This window comes from Pelecanus crispus, chromosome 17 (genome assembly GCF_030463565.1).
Source record: "Pelecanus crispus isolate bPelCri1 chromosome 17, bPelCri1.pri, whole genome shotgun sequence".
NCBI lineage: Eukaryota > Metazoa > Chordata > Aves > Pelecaniformes > Pelecanidae > Pelecanus > Pelecanus crispus.
Window position 1 is genome coordinate 310,662 of NC_134659.1, and position 21,504 is coordinate 332,165.

The 21,504-nt window shown below is 48.8% G+C and overlaps 2 protein-coding genes across 5 annotated transcripts; both read left to right on the forward strand.

Annotated features, from left to right (window-relative positions):
- The first annotated feature begins 46 nt into the window (after positions 1–46).
- NRAS (NRAS proto-oncogene, GTPase) lies at positions 47–6,815 on the forward strand. Of its 2 annotated transcripts, none has more exons than XM_075722526.1 (5): positions 47–169; positions 819–997; positions 1,456–1,615; positions 2,440–2,563; positions 3,245–6,815. In XM_075722526.1, the coding sequence occupies exons 1-4, from the start codon at positions 59–61 to the stop codon at positions 2,557–2,559; spliced, it is 570 nt and encodes a 189-aa protein (XP_075578641.1). In that variant the 5' UTR covers positions 47–58; the 3' UTR covers positions 2,560–2,563; positions 3,245–6,815. The 2 variants fall into 2 exon arrangements, with proteins under 2 accessions (XP_075578641.1, XP_075578640.1); XM_075722525.1 differs by lacking the exon at positions 3,245–6,815 and adding an exon at positions 2,859–3,055 and having other exon boundaries at positions 56–169.
- A 2,713-nt stretch (positions 6,816–9,528) lies between these two features.
- On the forward strand, positions 9,529–19,819 carry AMPD1 (adenosine monophosphate deaminase 1). Of its 3 annotated transcripts, XM_075722241.1 has the most exons (16): positions 9,529–9,550; positions 11,098–11,109; positions 12,942–13,116; positions 13,627–13,792; positions 14,870–15,032; positions 15,261–15,480; positions 15,899–16,028; positions 16,318–16,512; positions 16,748–16,879; positions 16,978–17,141; positions 17,276–17,402; positions 17,855–18,018; positions 18,410–18,530; positions 19,010–19,183; positions 19,372–19,482; positions 19,664–19,819. In XM_075722241.1, the coding sequence occupies exons 1-16, from the start codon at positions 9,529–9,531 to the stop codon at positions 19,817–19,819; spliced, it is 2,232 nt and encodes a 743-aa protein (XP_075578356.1). The 3 variants fall into 3 exon arrangements, with proteins under 3 accessions (XP_075578356.1, XP_075578354.1, XP_075578355.1); XM_075722239.1 differs by lacking the exon at positions 11,098–11,109; XM_075722240.1 differs by lacking the exons at positions 9,529–9,550; positions 11,098–11,109 and having other exon boundaries at positions 12,944–13,099; positions 13,610–13,792.
- The last annotated feature ends 1,685 nt before the right edge of the window (positions 19,820–21,504 follow it).

Sequence of the window (21,504 nt, forward strand, 5' to 3'; positions counted from 1 at the left end):
GGGCTGGCGGCGGGGGGCTGCGCCGCGCTGCGCTCCGCCCGAGGCCGCGGGGAGGGCGATGACCGAGTACAAGCTGGTGGTGGTGGGAGCCGGCGGCGTCGGTAAGAGCGCGCTGACCATCCAGCTCATCCAGAACCACTTCGTGGATGAGTACGACCCCACCATCGAGGTGAGCCGCGGCGGCCGCTGCGGGCACGGCCAGGCCGGCGGTGGGAGCTGCGGTACCGCCGGCGGGGCGATCCCGGGCGGGGAGCTCTGTGTGAATCGAGACGGGAGGCTGCTGCTGATTGGGGTTTGCTTTTGTAGGGTTTTGTTTTTTTTTTTTTAATTTGTGTCTTTCCTTAAGAAGCTAGGTGTGGGATCAGAGTGCACAGGATAAGAAATTCTGGGAAAACTCTTTCAAAGGTTCCTCGCATATTCTATTTCTTGCTTTCTAAAGGAGAGTAGGCAGCCAACAAGGGCAACAAAAAAAGTCACCACCGATCTGCGCGGATTGTAGATTCTAGTCGTGATGTTGTAGTGGTGGTATTTATAGTAGTTTTTTTCTGTCTACTAGTTGAGAAATTTCTTACCAAGAACAGGATTTTTCTTTTCTGTAAGAAAGGTTGAGGGCACTTAGAGTAGCATTTCAAATGCTGATAGTTTTATATATTGGTATTTCTTCATTTTGGGGGGGGGGGGGGGAAGCTCGAAAAGCTCCTGCGAATCATACTCTTCTTTTTTTTTTATTATTTTTATTTTTCCTTAATAATGCTTGAGGTGGAAAGAAGTAGTACAATGTTTTTCTCTAATCTAAAATTTGCTTGTGTATTTTGCAGGATTCATATAGAAAGCAGGTTGTTATTGATGGAGAGACATGCTTGTTAGACATTCTGGACACTGCGGGACAGGAAGAGTATAGTGCCATGCGTGATCAGTACATGAGAACTGGGGAAGGATTCCTGTGTGTTTTTGCTATTAACAACAGTAAATCGTTTGCTGATATTAACCTTTACAGGTATGATCTGTGTCTTTACCACAGAGAGGGAACTGGAAAAGGCATCAGGCCCATTTGCTATTAGACCCAGTGAAGACTAAATCATAGACAAATATTAAATCTCCCGCTTAATTTGAAAAGTTTTTCAAGCTTATCTGCGTTCTGTGTCTATACGTTATTAGTCAATTGAGAGTGGGACAGTTATCTGGGTTGTGTTAATCAAATGATATTTAGAGCATACAGAACATGATCTGTAAGAAAATGGGTAAGAAGGCAAACACACGTCAGAGTGGAGTCATACGTGGACTAGAAGATGGAGTGTACGAAGCTATTAGACGTACTGCTGTAGGTTAGAACCCCTGAGGTCCTGTCCAGCTTTAATGTATATTTTTGTAGTACAAGGTTGTTCAAATACTGAACTAAAACAGCTTTTATGTTTAGAAAATAGTTCCTAACTTTTTTAATTTGTCTTTTTAAAGAGAACAGATCAAGAGAGTGAAAGATTCAGATGATGTGCCAATGGTGCTAGTTGGGAATAAGTGTGATTTGCCTACAAGAACAGTAGACACAAAACAGGCTCAAGAATTAGCAAAAAGCTATGGAATCCCCTTCATAGAGACATCTGCTAAAACACGACAGGTAAGATGCTTCCATTCTTGGTCTGACTTCTTCCTGTATGCTAAATGCAGAATGGTCTAACATTTTCCCATGTACTTTTTTTCTTGTCTACAGGAGTAAGCATTTTTTAATCCATTTGCAATTTTTAGCTTTTGATTTCCCCCCTCACTCTTAGCTTGAAAGAGTTTTGGTTTTATCACTGGGCTAGGTCAGTACACAAACCACTTCAGACTTGTATTGATTTTCTTTCAAGTGGGTCATGTTCGTAAGAGAGCTTCATCTGCTCTTGCTGGGAAGTGGTCAGACTGTGTGGTTAGTCATCCCAGACCTGGTCGGTTTTCTTGGCTTCTTAATGAAGGCCAATTATAAGATCATGTTTACAGAAAGCATTCCCCAGGTTGGACTAATAGACTTTTTCAGAGTTGTGTTGAATATGTGGCTCTGCCCAGTTAGCCTGTGTTCTGCCTACATCAGTGTGGAATGAAACAGAAAAGGTACAATAATTAAGCAGTAGCCAGAAAATTCTAAGAATTCTAAACTGGGGGTGATTAGCCAAGTAGCAGTTTGTTTCCTGCATGGGACCCCTCTACACTTAAAATTTGCCTTGTTTCTTTTAATGGCTGTTACCCTCGGTGTTTGCCTCAGAGGAGGAGTTAAGAGCGTAAGTGGAGAGTTTTGGACATAAGTGCTAGTTTCTTCCTCTTATGAACTATGGGATAAGTTGGCTACTACTCTTCCTGTAGAAGTATGTCTTTCAAATATGTTAAGGGATCCTGTGATGGAAAGAACAGTGATCTCAAAAGCTTCAGGAAAGAAAATACTTTACCTGGATCATTTGCATTCAGGGTGTGGAAGATGCTTTTTACACACTGGTGAGAGAGATCCGGCAGTACCGGATGAAAAAGCTCAACAGCAATGAAGATGGGAATCAAGGCTGTATGGGATTGTCTTGCATTGTGATGTGATAAGGTGAGCCGTAATCTAAGTTTTTCATTGACTTTTTGTCTGTGTGTCTTTCAGTTGTTGATAAGCGTGGCTTAGAAATACTAGCTGCTATAGGTGGGGTTTTTCCCTATTATACAACCTGCTGATACCCAGAGATTTAGATCCTACAATTAATTACTACTCCAAATTTTTTTTTACTCCTCTAAGTAGATAGCAAAGCTTAAGAAAAGGAAATTCTGTTCACAGCAACATTTTGGCTGTAGCCTGTGGATTTCCACTGAACTGATAATTTTGTGATTTTCTGTATCATTCTTGTCAGTGTCTCCTTCCTTTGGGAAACCATTTTGAGTATTTGGAGAATGTGTAATTTCTGTCTTGTACACAAGAAGCACCTGAACTAGAAAGCGGAGTGTGCACAATTCTGCAGTCACCATTTGCTGATGATTGATCGACTTCTGTGCAGCTTATCTTGAGCTGTGTTCCTCTGGAATACGCACTGTTCAAAGATTAACCAAATAAAATAATGCGAGTAATGAAATCTATGAATTCCCCAACTGAGTGAAATTCTTTTCAACAGTTACCTAAAAGATTTTGCTCTTCACTGTAGAAACAGGTAGACCAGTTCAGGATTTGTACTACACTGTTGCACTGCACATCCATCACAAAGTTGGACAGCAGCTAATTAGAGATGCCTTTCTGTTCCAGATGCCAAGAATACGTGGTTCAGATGTAGCTGCTGGACAAGTCTCGATGCTACTGTATTGCGTCTCATGCTGATGCCCTGCAGTATTTTGGTGCCAGTGACCAGAATCTTGGTTAATTAGCACAAGGTCCTTTTCTGTGCTCCATCTGAAGAGAACATCTATGGCGTCTACCTCCTTGCTCAGCTAACAGAGCAGGCACATCTCTTGATGTACTGGGATTCTTTTCTCACTGTGTTATCTTGGTTTGTTCAAGAAGAAAACCAGTCACAAGAAAAGTGAACTATAGAGACTAAATGCTGTGAAAAAGATGACACTTTACCTCTAGAGTAAAAGCTAGAAGTGATGTTTGTCCCCTTTCTATTGGATTCTGATTTGCAGTTCTGTCAGAGGGGTGGCACTAATCATTGCTTGGCAGGTAATGTCAGAAATGGTTTTGCCACCATGAACGCTCCTGCCACGTATCAGATTGGTCTCTGCTCTCTGTGCACCCGTACAGCGTATTTGCAACATCTCCTTTGTGCCAGAAGTACCGCTTAACTGGTCCTTCATTTTCTGTAATAAAAAGAAGATAGCTTTCCTAACTTAAGTGCCTGTTTGCTAAGAAGATTTGAAGTTGTCCCCTGTTCCCTTGGGTTGAGGAAAACCCCGAGGACTGGAATTTCTTGGGAGCTCATTGACTTAAGCAGACAAGTCTTGTGTGAGTGATCTCTTTGCTTGACAGGATACTAAAACAGGAATTTATAGGCTGGAAGATCCAGCAGGCACTTGTAACACTCTTGAACTAGGGAGGGGGACATACTGCATCTGTTTTTTACATTCTTTGTAGGTGGAACTGTTTATATTGTTTTTCTGCAGCATTCAGATCTCTTCCAAGTTGGACCAAATTTGTCAGGTGTTCATTTTTAACATTAACTGCCAACATTTATGGGCAGCTTCTCAATAGTTAATCTAGTAACTGGAGGTTAGTTAGTTTGGACAGCTGTTATTCAGCTCTGTAACTTGCAAATGATTTTATTCTGAATTATTTTCTTACAACCAGACTGTAAACATAGTGTCTTCGAAATGTCTCTCTGTAAAATGTAGTTGGAGAGTCTCCTTGTTAGGGAAGGAGTATGGGATTTCAGGTTGACTCTGTTTGGTGCAGTGGTTGTCACAGACTTAGCATGTCCAGACTGAGAGGAGAAGGCAATGAGCTATAACAGAAAACTGAGCTAGCTTCTGATTGCAGCATCCTTGCAAAATGAGGAAGGAAGTGAGTTCAGTGATGACTATGCAGAAGGTGTATGATATACTGATGGGAATTCTGGGCTTGTTCTAAGAGTGTCGAAGTACGAGAAAATTACTGCATAAGCTGTGTGAGTTCTTCCGAGAACAAAACGTTGTCACCTCATATAATTGGGACGTACAAGTGTGGTCACTGTTGCAAAACCTATCAGTGTTCCTTGGAATACTGTGTCCTTCCCTAGTTCTTGTGCTGCTGATACTGGATTCTGTTCTGTGTGGTCAGACGATGTATCCCACAGCAAAGCTGAATTCCCAGTTACTCTCTGATGGAAGAGTAACGAGCCTTCAGCCAACAGAGGGAGCGTTCAGTCAGCCGACCCAGCGTGAGTGGAGAAATGGCAAGAGGCTTAATTTCAGTTTGTTGCTGTCAGATTCATACGCCTTAATTTGGAGTTCTCAATTTCAAATGGAAATTAGAAATCAGTAAATACTGAGAGAAGAAATTGTTCCTTTTAATATTGCTTCCTTCACTACTTACATACTTCTTGGAATGAAGAGGATCAACCTGCATCACGTTTTCTTTATCCGTTATAATCCTTATAAGTACTTCTTGCAATTTATTTTACCCTTGACTGACGTGACATTGATAAGAATTAAAAATACAATATTTTTACATAAAACATTTTCCAGCAATATACACAGTGGTGGGCAGCATTATGGATAGCATTGGCTGTGACTTGAGTTGAGTTTGTTTGAAGATGATCTCATGCCTGCAAGGTTAAACGTGACAGAATTACCATCACTGCAAGCTGTCATGTCTGTAATCAGCAAGCAGTGCTTTTCTTTTATGTGGTGCAAGAAGAAAAGTTATTTGTGAAAGCATTCTTTGAGCACTGTGGCAGGAGATGACTGTCCACTTCTAAAGAGATGTGTGGTACACTGTTGTCCACTTAATAAAATTACACATGGAAAATTATAGCTTTTGGGATACACATCTGGTCACATAGACTCAGCATTTTGGAAAGACAGCAATGTGGAGTTTGCAATATGTTTGAATGGTCAGGTGTTGTTATCCGAGTCCATGTATGTTTTTTGGTTATTTGCGAAACTTAGGAGTTTCTTTCCTGACAAGCAGGATTGCAGAGTTCAGAGCATGACTGCCTGCTGCCCGTGACCGTGGGAAACCTTTTGCAGCTGGCATTTGATGTTTGAAAGTTACGTGGTCAAGTACAGAAATTTATTTCTTTTGGATGGAGGTTCGTCATAATAATTCTCTACATTGCATGGCATATTCTAGTTGTCATTAAAAATGTACTAGCTGTAACTCCAAAAGTTGTGAATTCTCAGAATTGTATGGGAACTGGCAAATGCATCTACTTTCTCTTCAGTGTTCCCTTTCTCTTGGGCCATATAAAATCTTACACGGGAAGAAGACCTGGTAAGGATAGGTCAGTATGTATTTCACCTTTGGAACCTTAGAGGAGGATGCATCAGCTTTTAGGATGCTGCAGAGCTGACCTACCTGAGTGGTACTCCCATCTGCATTATTTTAGGTTCAAATGTAGTGAGTGATACGAAATCAGGGTGTTGTACTAGCCATGAGTATGAAGTAAATGGATGTACTTTGTTTACAGCTATCTATATAAGAGAACCCTGATTTTGGTGGCAGCCGAGAGAACTGTGGAAGGACAAAACCCCAAGAACCTTTGGGAAAACTATTTAGAAGATAAGCACAGAAGTTTTTGCACAAGACAGATCCCTGGTAAAAGGTGGTTTTGTAGATTTAGTCCAAATGTTGTTATTTAGAACTAGCAGCACAACACCGTGTTAGTGCTGAGCTAACTTCCTGACTGGGAAGAACAGGCATAAACAACTTTGAGGTAAAATATTAAAAAAGCCTAAAGCTCTTGTTCAAAAATTACAAGTGCCAATAACTGAAAGAAATGTTTCTGTTATTATGGACTGAGAACAGCTGTTCAACGAGATAGTATAACTGTGGCTTGTTACCGTTAGCATCCCCACTCCATGGTCTTGTTCAAACAACAGTGCTCAAATTTTGTTCTTTTTGTCATCAGTAGGGCTTTGGATAGTAACCATGATGCTTAAGCCATCATAATTTTTAGTGCAGTTCAATGACTTAGAATTGGTTTTTCAAGCAACTTTAGGTCTGTGGGGGGAAGGAGAGCAGTGGACGTTTGAATTATATTCTGATCCTATATGCAGTCCTTTACTCCCCAAGCCTTGAGTGACTGTTTGTGTATAACCTCCAGGATGGTAGGGAACTGTTGGGATCTGGACTTTTTATCCAAGGGCTAATTTGTTGTTACTTTGTATAATTATTTGCTTTCAATAATGGCATCTCTCTTGGTTTGAATTGAAGTAAATTATTTTGCTTCTTAAATAAGTTTTTTTAAAGAATAAACTTTGAATTCTTTGGTTGTTTCTTTTGTGGTAGTGATCCGGGCACAGGATCCACAACTGGCTTACAGAAAGCTTGTAACAATGCTGTCTGCTTTCTCTATGGGATCTAGATTTACTCAAATTGTCACTTCTGCCTGTTCCAAAAGGAGAGATTGAGGCTGCTCTTAGTGCAAGGTGCTGTTGGTCAAAGGCACAGCACATCAGGGAGTGCCCTTGTGAGTTTCCACATTACCCCTTCTCTGTTAATACTTCTCAGGATTTGAAACCATTTTCTAGCAAAACTTACCCCTAGGCTTCTATTTGGATGGCTACCCCTGTGATATGGCTGCTGTGCTAGGTGAACTAGAGGAAGATCCTGCTAAATACCCGAAGCTGCCAAATTTCCGGCATGTTTGGCCATTTTCCTTTGACTAGACGTAGGTGGAATGAAGGCAGCTCAGAGATAAAAGTGTGGGGTTTTAAAGCCACTCTGAAGTCTCTGGGTTTGAATCACTCACTTTCCAGCTGAGAGAGAGTGGGAAGATGGCTTGTTTTATTCAGTACTACAGTTTAAAGGGGCTGTAGATCTAACTTTAGCACAGCATACCCAAGCTTTACTCATATTTCTACCATGAACCCAACTAAGTTGACCCTGTGATTTAAAAAGCTAGAGACTGCTTGAGGAAGATGACCTCCGCACCCTAAAGGTTAATTTTGGTTTCAGATGTGAATCCCAAGATCTTCATATATCAGAAAGGTTAGGGGCAGATATAGTCCCTGTGAGAGAGCAAACAAGCAGGAGCCAATTTTTATTGACCTTAAATGAAATAGTTAAACAATAATGTGGAGTGTGGACTCACCAACTGGGGAGTGAGTAAGCACGAGAATAATTCAGAAACTGAAGACCGCTATCAGCATGCGGTAGGAGACCAGGTATTGGAGATCAAGACTGTAACGGCATCCCAGCTTTGCCCTATTGGCTGCACCTCTGCATATTTAGGGGGGAAATCAAGTTATACTCCTGGGGAATATCTGGGAAGTGGGACTAAAGCTCCCTGAATTCTGGAGAATTTCTTAATTGTAACCCAGCATGTTTAGAAGTTGTGCACATCAAACAGTCATCTTTCAGAGAGAGTCTCTGGATGCTCTGGAAATTATCTCAGCTGGAGATGCTGCACCAGGTCTCAGCTCATCTGATTTCACTGACTAGTTGTGCCACAAGCTTCCCGTGCACCTATGGACAAAATTTATGATTTGTTATTTCTAGTTCTGTATCTTACACAAGTAACTCTTTCACTTACTCCAGCCTTCTTCTGGGACAAGGCCTTTTCATAGCTGTTCCTACAAAACATAGCACAGGAAGCCCTTACATGCATGTATAATTCTAAACAATGTCATCTTTTCCAGGGGTGCTAGTTTTTCTGTTCCCTTCAATGTTATGACCAAAGTCACCTTTTAAATTGGCAACAAGACTGTGCTGACTGTAGCCTGAATGCTCTTCTTGACTTATTCTGATTTCAGTGCAGTTTTTCAACTCCCTTAAGAAGTGAAGTATAAACAAACAGGAAAAGACTGTTTCAAATCAAAACTATTGTATCCTTCTGACCTGTTCAGGCTTACTGCTTCCCATCAGGAAGCTGAGTCAGAAGCTCACAGTTACCCTGGCAACATGCAGGGCATTACAAATTCTGGCCATTTTCTTCAGGCAGGAGCTGTCTTCCAACTTCATGTGAGAGATCTGAAGTAGGTTTGAGGAGACCCTAAAGGTCTGGGTACAGCCCTCAATGCCTGTATGCTAGGAAGAATCTACTTAAAACAAGCTGAGGGGTACTTCCCAAACTGATACCCTGCTCTGCCAGACCCAAGCCACCATGTGTAGCTTAAGGGAGGAGTTTCTTGCCACACCTTGGATTGTAGTAAGTGCTGCTCTCTGTAAGATATGCCTTGGTTATGGCTCACCGTGTACAGAACTGAATATCACCTTACTATTATGATACAAAGTTTTATAAAGGCAGTTCCTGAAAAGCCCAGGAACAAAATATAGCTCCTTGCACTTTCTGTTTGTTTGTTTCAGATGGGAAGATGCAAAGACATCTGTGCAAATTCTGTTGCTAAAATCCAGTCTTTCAAGTAGACCTCTCTCAGGAAAAATCTTCTCTGAATAGCACCCTGGTTGGTGAGAGCACATCATTTGTACCTATCCACAGCTCCTGTTCTGATGAAAACGTCAGCCCTGTGCCTTAGGGATTTTTTCCTTTAAACCACTGGTTCAGCACAGAAGACAGTTTTAGTATCTCTTAAAAGAAAGACTGACTTCCATAGTCCACTTTAGAAAGGTGCAGCTGTCCTGGGAAGTAGCAGTCTGGCCAGACAACAGGTGAAACTCTATTAAATGTAAAATGAAAGCCTAACTTAAAAAAAAAAAAAAAAAAAAAAAAAAGTTAAATTTGAGCCCTGGTTTCACCTGTTTCAGTGCAAGTGTTTGTGGTCGCACTTTAAATAGTCATCTGGTTAACTTCTGTTCTCCTTTTAGAGTGGGAGAGTCTAATTACAGGGAAGGGAAAGCAGTAAAATTAGTGTTAGGCTGTTGTGCAGTCAGTCAGCTACTTGAGTTCTGTTACAGTAGGCTGTTACTTGAGGCTCTGCAAACTTGCTGCAAAGATGTCACGGGTGAGAATTCCAGGTAGGTCTGAAAGCAAGTAGTGAGACAAGGAGCCACAGGGCAGGCTTCTTAGCCTGCAGCCTCTGAGATTTTGATGGTGTGGTGTCTTTGCAGTCCAGGGGACCTTGCTGGGGGCTTCAAGTGTTTTTCTTCCTGCTTGGAGACATTTTTGGATAGTGCAGCAAAGAAATAGCATTATTGTTTAAATCTTGCTCTACTCGTCCTGAAGAAAAATATTGTCCCTCCCGCAGTGCGATGTATCCTGTAAACGTATCCTGTAATGATGCCATTAAATCACTGTGGAAGGGGTCAGAGGGGTTTCAGGAGTCTCTGGTCAACCTGGCTAAGCTCAGAAGATGTGCGGCGCTGCAGTCCCAAGGGGATGGGGAACACAAGCTGGGCAGCAGGAGTAGGGCCAGCCAGGCTTTGCAGAACAGTACAGAGGGACATGTGATAGTCATTACAGAGCCCTGAAGAATATCGGCAGAGAACAGTTCTGATAAGAGCATGTTTAGAGTTGCAGTGCTGTGTGGTGTGACAGACGCTGTCCTAGCATGTGCAGCTAGTATTAAAGCCTGGCCTTGCAACATCAGTGGGAGTTTGTTGACCTTCATGAGTGTAATTTTCATCCACTACAGAGATGAAAGGTCAAACTAGGCATTTCTGGGATGCTTAGTTTGCAAATGAATATGTGGAGTTCAAATGCCAGGCGAGTATGTTCTGCAGGCTGGACTTTGGGAAGTCACCAGCTGGTGACTTGTGATGCCAGAGCTCCAGTCTGAATTTTCTGGGTCAGATGGAAAGGGCATGAGTTGCACCCCGAAAACGTTGATGCCACACTGTATGACCAGGAGCGAAGATCTGTGGAACTGCAGTGTCTCAGCTGCCTGATCCTGTTAGTGAATAAGTGGAGGTGTGACCATAGGCGGCAGAAGGATGAAGCAGCGTTTTTGAAATGACCATCCATCCTGATCTTCACAACAGATGGCGAGTCATGGACTAAAAATAGCAAAGCGGCCCCGGTGCTCCGAGTCACTAAAATACTTGCTTTCTTGTTCAGGCAGGAGAATGCTGTTCTGCCCTCTTAAGTTGTTCCTTTGCTCTTCTGCATCCCTGCGCCTGGACACAGGCGTAGGGGGAGAGAGAGACCTTCCAAGACAGCTCAGTCTTATTAGATGACTAGGTATCTGTTAGTTGCTTGTAGTGTTGACTGAGGTGATCTAGGGCCTAGAAAATGCTGTTCCTCTTGGACAGCTGCAGGGAAACCGAGAGACTGCGTAAGGCAGAAGCTCTGCCTACGAGCCTCAGGTTGGATGGCATCTGCAATGTGGTGCATTTATGCGCACACCACCGAGGCTGTATCGTGGAACAGGCAACACTGAACTTACATCTTTATATTGTACAAAGTGACAAGTACTGTTCGTTCTTTTGTAAGTGGAAGGCTTTGGCTAAACTTGTACTTTACTAATCTATTTTTAATCACTGATGTGATGTTTAGGCAAGAAGGCTTAGAATTTGAAGGGCTGATCACATCTATTTTTATTTTGTTTCTGTTTTGTCTCAAACAGCAGAAGACAAAGGTGAGTACTGCTAGGCTTTTTTTATGCTCTGCTGTGTTACTGCCTAGACATGATCATTGGAAACAAACAGCAGTTACATGATCATGGTGATCTTTCAGCAGTTTGAGAGGATGCTATTTCTCAGCAGTGCCAGCTGTGCCCCTCACTGTTTCAGGGAACGGTTCCAGCTTTTTGGTCCTCTGATATATGAAGCTGCTATTTGTTAAACATTGTCCTAGCACCCCTGAGCTCCTGCTTAGGAGATAAACTTTTTTTAGCGGAGTTCTTTCCTCTGTGGCAGGAAGTGAAACATTTTGCAATTTCCCTTGCACCTATTCACACCTTTGTTGGGTTTTTTGGGTTTGGTTTTTTTTCCCTTTTTTGTTTGGTTTTTTTTTTTTTTTCCTTAACAGAGATCCAGCCTAAAGTAACTTCTTTTCAATGCATCCTGCTCCTAGTGGATTTGATCCAGGAGGGGACAGATCAAATGCTTCATCTCCTTTTTTCAGGTTGAAGTCCACAGTATGGTGCCCCTGCCCTCTTCTTCCTACTTCATGTTTGCTGAGGCCTTATGTATCAGCAGTAAACATTTCTTGCTGAGACACCTGTCATCCCAGAGTCCCTAACAGTGGGCAATAATGGCACGGTGCAAAAAAGTGCATTTTGTCTTTTGAGAAGCACATTGGGGCCCATTGGTGATACAGCAGTTTTACAACAGCAAGCAACTTTTGTTACCGAAATCCTGTTTCTGTGACATTGCACTGCTGAGAAATGGACCTAGTGCCAGAATTTGCCCATGTGTTTGTAGCTCAGCACAAGCCCTTTTGCCTTACCATGTAACAGCAGGAAAAGGAAGCCCCTGTGTTATGCCCCCTACTAACCTGCAGCTAGGACCTTGGAACTGCAGATTCAGGGCTACAGGGATAAACTGTTTTGATCCCCTCAGCACCCTGTGGGGGGAAAAAAAATGGCTAGGTTCGTTACTGAAAATCTCTTGTAGGTCTGGCACACTTCTGCCATGCATGTCAGTTCTTTCTGCTTTGCTCCTCATCTGCTGACCATGTCCCATCTGACATGTCAGTAGTGTGGTCCATCTTTCAGCATCGATCCTCACTACGCTTCATGCTGAGCTGCCAACTGCTGGCAAAACCTGCTCTATTACTGTCTATATGCTGCTATGCAAATATGTGCTTCCAGGAGACGTTGCCAGAAGATCCCTTGGATTCTTGTTTTATGGTATTTTGTTGGCAGTGGAAGGGCTTTTAACCTTCTTTCTCCTACTTCATAAAGCTCCAGCCAACCTTGTGTCAATGGCGACTTTCGTAGGGCCATATTAGCTGGCACATTTGCAGCATGCTGCACTTGATGGGCTGAGAGGGGTCTAGTCCACGCGATGGTTCCCTAGCTAGGAGCTCTTCAGCTGCACTGTGATGGCAGGAACTAAGTGCATGGGCTGCCAGCTCTGTCCATCTCCACCTATACCTCTATCTTCATCCTGACTGGATGCCTTGTGGAGCAAGTGGGTCTTGGGCTTCCTAGAGCTGTAAGGGCTCTGCCAACTTTCCCCTCTTGCCCCCAGTCCATGCTCTCATAAGTGCGCTTCCCAAGGACTTGCTTCTTTCTGGGCCTTTTTGTGCTGCTCTTGGGCTGTGGGTTGTATTCACCTTTTCTGGTGTGCTGGGGGTGTCTAGGTATGTCTCCAGCCCACTATATGTGGCCCAGGCTCTGGAAGCTTGTTGCTCAGAGTCTTCCAGGCAGCATGGAGGAAGCTGACTGCAAGGGCCATCTGCCTGTTAGGGTGGCTGGGAAGCAGATGCCTGTGTGACCCTGCACTCTGCTCCTTTTACTTGCAGAGATGGACGAGGCAATGCGCTCCTTCGCAGAGAAGGTCTTTGCCTCTGAGGTGAAAGATGAGGAGACCAGGCAAGAGATCTCTCCTTTTGATGTGGAAGAGGTCTGCCCCATCTCACGCCAGGAAATGAGAGCACACATGATGCTTCAGGAGAGCTCTGTCACAGCAGAAAAGCGGTGAGCAGCAACCAGGGCAGTTGGGGAAAGGAGAGGAGCATTGTCTGCCCATCCCCAGCCAGAGCTGGAAGAAAGCAGGGGGAACATAAATCAAGGCCTGTGAAAACAGCTCACTACACCCATGGGATAAATGCTTGGTAACCCCAGGGCATCTGTCAAGTACTTCAGGGTTTCCCCTCCAACTGTTCCTACTGTTGGACAGAAAGACACCCTTGGCCTGTTCCGTGGGTGTCAGCACAGCAATGGCCACAGAGCTGTTGGAGAGGGAGACTTAGAGACCTTTCTCTGGAAAGGTGTGACTTCCAAAGACCATGCTTGAAAGTTTGTGGCTGCTTTGTGTGCTGTGGCCTCTACTCTTGGCAGTGTCTGTTTAAGGTGCTCAGAAAGCACCAGTGAGATGATTCTATGTTGTGCATAGTTGGAACATGGCTGTGGTAAGTACCCCTGACCCTGCACCTGCGTGTGGCCCTGGAGTCAGGGCTGTTGGCCTGAGGCTTTCCTCCCTGGCAGGAAGAAGCGCCTGCTCCGCCTGAAGACGATTGCATTGGCAGTCCCTGTGGCTCACAAGTCTATAACCAGACTGTCCACTATTGATGAGGTCATCTCTACCTCCCCCGTGTACCAGACTGTGCCTGACTTCCAGCGGGTACAGATCACAGGGGATTATGCCTCTGGGGTAGGTACTTGCATGGCTCTACCCTTCCCCATGCTGGCTACCGCCTCATCTAGCCCCTGCCTGTCCCTCAGTAGTGCCCAGTGTCACAGGAGTCTGTACCAGGTGCAGTGGGGATAGCCTGTGTCTCATGAGCATCTGATGGTGCCCTGCTTGCATCCCTGGAGGATCCGGAGCAGAATTCCTTAGCAGGAGTCTGTGGGATGCTGCATGCTTCCCATGGAATTCTCCGAACAGGGCAGAGGGGAGGGCATGGCAGGGTAGACTGTGCTCACTCTGTCGCAGTCTGCTCCTGTTTGCACACAGCTGTATCTGTCTGAGATCCATGCATGCAGAATCCTAGAATGGTTGAGGTTGGCAGGGACCTCTGGAGGTCATCTGGTCCAACCCCCCTGCTCAAGCAGGGTCACCTAGAGCCAATTGACCAGGACTGCTATCACATCCTGTGCTAACTCCTTCTTCTCCTCCTCCACAGCCTCCTATTACATTTGTGCTGCTTCTGAGATACTGCTGGCAGGTTGCTCCCTCCTGGGCTGGAGCAGGTTGCTCAGCTTGGAGTTGTGTAGCAGAGGAGCAGTGCACAGGCAGATTTCTTCTGCCACAGCCGTAGCTAGCTGCAAGTGCTGCATGGTATTCTCCCGTGCTGCTCCAGTCTGACCTCTCTTGACTGCCCAAAACACTTGTCTGTGCAGTAAATCAAAAATTCTTGATACATTGGGTCAGTGTATGTTGTTGGTCCTGCTTCAGTTTCAGCCTGAGCTCCAAAAATAGCTTTCAGTGTTTTGCGCAGGCCTGGCTTCCATTGCAGTGCCAATTACAGTTTGCAGTGAGGAATGTAAGAGGGGATGACAGCTGGAATTCATTGGTTCTGGTGTGAGGATCTTCCCTTTGCCATGTCTAGGACTTTGCCTATCATCCCTTCTTTGCCCTGCTCAGGCAGAGCAGTGGGAGGGAGGGGGCGATAAGGTATGTATCTTGCTGTGAACAAAACTGTCCTCTTCACATCTGGGTGCACCAGCGTATCTCTCAGGCAGCTAGGTTCCAGTTGTGTGGTTGTGTTCAGCAACAGCTCTCTTGCAGGTGACAGTTGAAGATTTTGAAGTTGTCTGCAAAGGCCTGTACCGTGCCCTGTGCATTCGGGAGAAATACATGCAGCAGTCTGTGCAGAGGTTCCCCAGGACCCCATCTCAGTACCTACGTGCTATCGAAGGCGAGGTCTGGAGGGCGAGTGACACTGGCCCAGGTACATCTAGGCACCTGGAGGGTTTTCCTCTCTGGCTTCAGCCTGGGGTGGGCAGGGGTCAGAAAAGGGTTGCGGAAGTGCTCCACAGGGGAGTCGCTTGCCCAGGCCTCCCTTTCCATGCACAGTGGCAGGGCTGTCCCTGCCCTCTGCTTGGGGTAGAGGAGCATGGCAGGCTTGGGGGGTTTTGGCTGGCAGCCTGTGCCTCATGGTATTCTCCTTTTGGTCCAGTGTTCACCCCGCCAGTGAAGGATGGACAGGATCCCTTTGAAGCTGGGAATCTCGCTGAGGACCTGGGATACCATGTCCAGATGAAGGATGGGGTGGTTTACATCTATGGAGACAAGGCAGCAGTTGGCAGAAATGAGCCAAAGGACCTGCCCTACCCCAGCCTCGAGCACTTCATTGATGACATGAACTTCCTCTTGGCCCTGATTGCAAAGGGGCCTGTGTAAGTGCACAACCCAGCATTGCTGGGTGCAGCTGCAGAGGTCCTGCATCAGCAGGCAGAAGGAGGACAGGGCAGGGCCCTCTCCTCTTCCTGGGAGGAGGGAGGAACCCACTGATGCCATACCTGCAGCCTGCTGGCTACCAAAGTGTCCTTGGCCCTTGTCAGCCATCTTGATTGGGGTCTTAACCAAAGTCAGCATTCAGGGTTTGGAGACATGCCCTGCAGGTATGCTCACACCTGGCCAGGCCTTCCTTCAAAGCTCTGTAATAGAGCCAGGAGAAAGACCTAAGGGAAGCAGGCCAGGCCAGCATGAGCTCCTCCACCTCAGGTGAAAGCTGCATCCCTGTGTTTGATGGGCCATGCCCCTGTGTTGAGGGGTAAGGACCCCAGTCACCATTCTGCCCTTTGCCTTCACTAGTAAGACCTACACTCATCGGCGCCTGAAGTTCCTCTCATCCAAGTTCCAAGTGCATGAAATGCTAAATGAGACGGAGGAGATGAAAGAGCTGAAGAACAATCCCCACCGGGATTTCTACAACTGCCGGAAGGTAAATGGCAAGGCTTACAGCCCTAGTGACTCTGAAGACGAGCTGTCTTGGTGCCTTCCCCTCCCTGAGAACTGGATATTAGTGTCAAGGTCTGTGGCACCTACGTTGTTCCTGCTAATGGGATGGTGCTGACTGGGCTGTTCTTGGCCTAGGGCTATTGTGTTCATCTGCTGGGCTGAGCTGTGCTCCCCACACAACTTGGGCTCACCTGAGGGGTTTGTTAGCCTCCCTGTGATGGTACCCGAGCATCCCAACTTGAAGCTAGATAGCCGTCCCTCTGGTTTCTCAGGTGGACACACACATCCATGCTGCAGCCTGCATGAACCAGAAGCATCTTCTGCGTTTCATCAAGAAATCATACCGTGTGGATGCTGACCGTGTAGTTTATGATGCCAAGGGCAAAGAGCTCACCCTGAAACAGCTTTTCCAGCAGCTCAATCTGCACCCCTATGACCTGACAGTGGATTCCCTGGATGTCCATGCTGTAAGTGGTAGGGCATTTACTGTAAGACCACTGTTGGGTCACTCTCATCCACCCCTGCAGGCATAGCTTTTCCCCTCCCTGTGTATCCATGACATGTTGTGCGTGTTCGTGGCAGGATGTAGCAGCTCCTGGCTTTCCCATTTTGGGTTGTTTGGATCAGTCCCTGCTCAGCTGCTATGCTTGGACCCAGTGTGTGTGTGTGTGTAGTATTTGCCCCTCATCCTCCCGACTCCAGGGGCGGCAGACATTTCAGCGCTTTGACAAGTTCAATGACAAGTACAACCCCGTGGGTGCCAGTGAGCTGCGTGACCTCTATCTGAAGACGGAGAACACTATCCATGGCGAGTACTTTGCTACCATCATCAAGGTGAGAATACAAGGGAGGGGACAGCGGTTAAGCTGTAGTGCTGCTGCTGTGCCCAGGGGCTGGAGGGTCCCCGTGTGACTGTCTGTTCTGGTTTGCAGGAGGTTGGCTCTGATCTGGAGGATGCCAAGTACCAGTACGCGGAGCCTCGCCTCTCAATCTATGGGCGATCGACTGAGGAGTGGCCCAGGCTAGCCAGCTGGTTCAACAAACATCGGGTCTATTCCCCCAATATGAAGTGGATGATCCAAGTACCCAGGATTTAGTATGTGCTGTGGGTCTGAGAGAGCAGTGTGCCTTACAGTGCACTATACCTCATGTTTTTATCCTGAAGGGATTATGGGGACAGTGGGCCATGTTGTTCCTCTGCTAGCAGCTAATCCCTGTCTCTGCCCACAGTGATGTGTTCAGGTCTAAGAATTTCCTCCCACACTTTGGGAAGATGCTGGAAAATATCTTTGTTCCTGTGTTTGAGGCAACTGTCAATCCTCAAGCCCACAAAGAGCTGAGTGTCTTTCTACGCCACGTGAGTGTCACCTGATGATGTTGTCAGGGTGTGGTGAGCACTCACGTTCCTGTTTGTGCACAAGAAATGGGGTACTGGCCCCGACGTGGAAAATGTCATCAGTGGGCTTGTAGCCCTCCTGCCACATTGTGGGAAAGGGTGTGTGCGCCCAGAAGTGTTGGGAGGGGTCAGATTCCCTGAGCTGGCTGCTGTGGGGCTGTGAGAAATGCTGCCCACTCCCCTCCTGGAGAAGTGGTTTGGTGTGAACTTTATTTCTGGCCCTTGATAGAGCTTGGGGGTTTGCGAGGAGCAAGGTCTGCAGCCTTGCCCCTGACTCCGCTCTTGGTTGGGGCAGGGGTACAGGCTACAGCTGGGCTATGGCAAGCTGCAGTGGGGCTGGGTGAGCCAGCCTACCTGGGCATGATGAGGTGGGGAGCTTTGAGATGCAGCTTTTTTGTGACCTTGCCAAGTAGATCACTGGCTTCGACAGCGTGGATGATGAATCCAAGCATAGTGGACACATGTTCTGCACTAAAAGCCCAAAGCCAGAGCAGTGGACTTCTGAGAAGAACCCATCCTACACCTACTATGTATACTATATGTATGCCAACATCCTGGTGCTTAACAACTTACGCAGGTGAGGCCCTGGGTCTGCTAAGGGACCTGCGATGGGCTGGCAGAAGGGGGGCTGCCTCATGAGTTGTCTCAGCTCTTTGATTGTTGGTGTGGAAGAAGGGGGTCCCTCCTTGCTCTGCCACCAGTGTAGTTTGGAGCTTCATGTCCCAGAGCAATCCAAACACTCCTTGGTAGGACGTGTGATGGACTGGGGTGAAAACTTTGGGATTGTAGAGATGCATCTATTGTGTGCACAGAGGAGAAAAGAGAACAAGTAATGTGCTCCTAGGTCAAACTGGATTCTTGGGGACCTACTGGTAGGGTCAGAGCTGGACCTGAAGTCAGGGAATCTTGCATCGCATGCCACCTAACCCTGCTGCTTGCCGCTCTGAGTCCTTCTTCCATGTGCCTAGGCAGCGTGGTATGAACACGTTCCTCTTCCGTCCACACTGTGGGGAAGCCGGGGCAGTCACACATCTACTTGCAGCCTTCATGACAGCAGATAACATCTCCCATGGTCTCAACCTCAAGAAGGTAAGTGGAGTAGTCTGCCACAGAGCAGCCCAGGCGTGGCAGAGGAGGAGAACATGTTCACAGCTGGCCTCCACGGTGGCTGACAGTTAATTGTGCCTCTGCTTTAGACTGACACAGACAGCCTGGCTTCAGGCAGATGTTACATGATTCTCTGGGTTTCTCCAGGCATGTTTGGGGATGTAGCTGAGAAACATATTCAGGTTTCAGGGGTTCACCCTCACAGACCTATCATTGAATATGTCTGTTATCATTGGAGCCATCTGAGTTCTGAAATCAGACAGGTTTGAACTCACTTGGCCTCTTGTGCTCCATGTGGGCCCTTGGGGATTGCTAGCTTGCCTATCTTTTTTCTTGCACGCACGAGCTCTGTGCACCAGATTTCCTGGCTGGGGCACTGGGCTGACCTGAGGAGTGACCCCGGAGAGGTGGAGGGCGCAGCAACTTTATCCCTAACGTGGCAACTCTGCTCATCTTTGCAGAGCCCGGTGTTGCAGTATCTGTACTTCCTTGCCCAAATTCCCATTGCTATGTCCCCACTCAGCAACAACAGCCTCTTCCTGGAGTATGCAAAGAATCCATTGCTTGACTTCCACCAGAAGGGCCTCATGGTGTCCCTTTCTACAGATGACCCCATGCAGTTTCATTACACCAAGGTACAGTGTGAGCTGATCACCTCCTACTGTCTGACACTGGGGCTGGGACTGTGTGGGCCTTGTTTTTCAGGGAAGCCAGCAGCATTTGCACGCGTCCGGCATGCTGGGCCATCTCTGGGACAGCCTTTGCAGTAGCATGGGCTGTGCTGGCAGAAGCTGCTGGCCTCTAACACAGCCTGCGGCTGCAGGAGCCCCTGATGGAGGAGTACGCCATCGCTGCCCAGGTCTTCAAGCTCAGCACCTGCGACATGTGTGAAATTGCCAGAAACAGCGTCCTGCAGTGTGGCCTGTCCCATGAGGTAGGTGCCCCTCTGGGAGGGCAGGCTTGGCCCTGCTCGCAGCGCTCCCTGCCTGCCCGGGGAAGGGGAGCGGGGCAGCCGCTCTGCGCGGCCTCCCGGGAGCCGGCAGCAGCCCCCCTTTCCCGCGGGCGCTGCCAGCAGGGCCCGCCGAGGCCTCTACCGCGGTCCTTGTCTCTGGCAGGAGAAAGCCAAGTTCCTGGGCGAAAACTACCAGGAAGAGGGGCCCCACGGCAACGACATCCGCAAGACCAACGTGGCTCAGATCCGCATGGCCTACCGCTACGAGACCTGGTGCTACGAGCTCAACCTCATCGCCGAGGGCCTGAAAAGCGACTGAGGCGCGCGCACGGGCGGCTGGACCGCGGGGGGGGGCGCGGGGGCGGCCCGGGGGCGCGAGGCGGCGCGCGGCGGCCGCGCAGTAAAGCCCGCTCTGCCTGCAGCAGCCTGCGCCTGCGGCGGGGGCGGGGCCGGGGCCGCCGCCTGAGTGGCGGCCGCGCGAGCCAATGGGCGGGAGCGCCGTGCGCGCCGTGCGCGTCCTGCGGGAGCGGGGCCGGGGCCGGGGCCGGGGCCCGGCTGAGGCGCCGGGTGAGGCGGGGCGGGGGCGCGGGGCCGGGGGGCGAGGGGGGCAGCGGGGAGCGGGGCCGGGGGGCAGCGGGGGCGGGCAGGCGCGGCGGCGCTCCTCTCCCGTCAGCCGGGGCTCCGGACGCGCAGCTCGGCCCGGGGCGGGGGTCGGGGCTTCCCGCGGGGTCGCGGCCGGGCTCGGGGCTGCCGGTCCGATGGCTGCCGGTAGCGGCCCGCGGTGCAGGGCGCTGCCTTCCCGCCCCGGCGGGAGCCCGGGGCTGCTGGGGTCGGCGTGGTTGCCCGCCGCGGGGCGGCGAGGCGAGCGGTGCTGCAGGCGGGCGCCGGGTGCCCGGCCGGCCCGCGGGGGAGCCGGTACTCGCCAGCCCCCGGCCAGAGCCCCGCCGGCCGCAGAGCTCTGCAGGGCCTGCGACGGGGCCGGCAGCTCGGCCCCGAGGGGTCCCCGTGTCGGGGTCCCCGTGACCCGGTCCCCGGGCAGGGCGGGGAGCAGCGGCCGGACCGCTCCCCCCGTGGGCAGGGCGGGGAGAGGCCGAACGGGAGCTGAACCCACGGAGGAAGTAGGAGCCTGCGCAAGCCCACCGGCTGCCAGCTGGGTCACCAGCCGCGTGCCGCACCGCAGCCCCTCGCACCCTTCAGCCTGCAGAAGAGGAGGCGCGGGGGGCTCTGGGGGTCCTATCAAAGCGCACAAATGCCTGAAGGGGGGTCGCAAAGGGGACCCAGCCAGGCTGCTCCTGTGGGGCCCAGTGACGGGACCAGAGGTGGTGGGCACAAACTGACACACGGGAGGTTCCCTCGGAACATCGGGGAAACACTTTTTCACTCTGAGGGCGACCAAGCACGGGCACGGGTTGCACGGGGAGGTTGTGGAGTCTCCCTGCTTGGAGACACGAAAAGCCATCTGAGCACGGGCCTGGGCAACCTGCTGTAGGTGGCCCTGCTTGACCAGGGGGTTGGACAAGGTGACCTCCAGAGGTCCTCTCCGATGTCAACCACTCCATGATTCTGTACGGAGCTTCTTTAGGGCAAATTATTTACTAGTAGGCTGTGATATTTTCGGTAGCGCTAGGTGTTTGTGCTTTGTTGCACTGAGGTACGCAGGCCCGAGTACCTTTCTGGGAGTGCTGTCCTAGGGCACGGGATGCAGGCCGGCATGTTGGACCAGTCTCCCCTTGCCTTTCCCGGTTCGCTGTAGACCCCTGTGTGCCAGCTACCATGGCTGAACGCAGCCTGTCTGAGTGGGCGCCTGGCTACCGTGGCTCTGACAGAGCCCTAGTAGCGGTGGGAGCGCTTCCTCTTGACAGCTGGGACTTGCATCAGCCCTAATGACGGAAGAAGAGCAGAGGAGGAGTTGTAGGATAAACAGTCCCTGGAAATGTGTATCTGGGCAATGGTGGTTGTGCTGTGGCAACGTGGTGGTTGCTGTTCCTGTCTGTCTGAGTGACG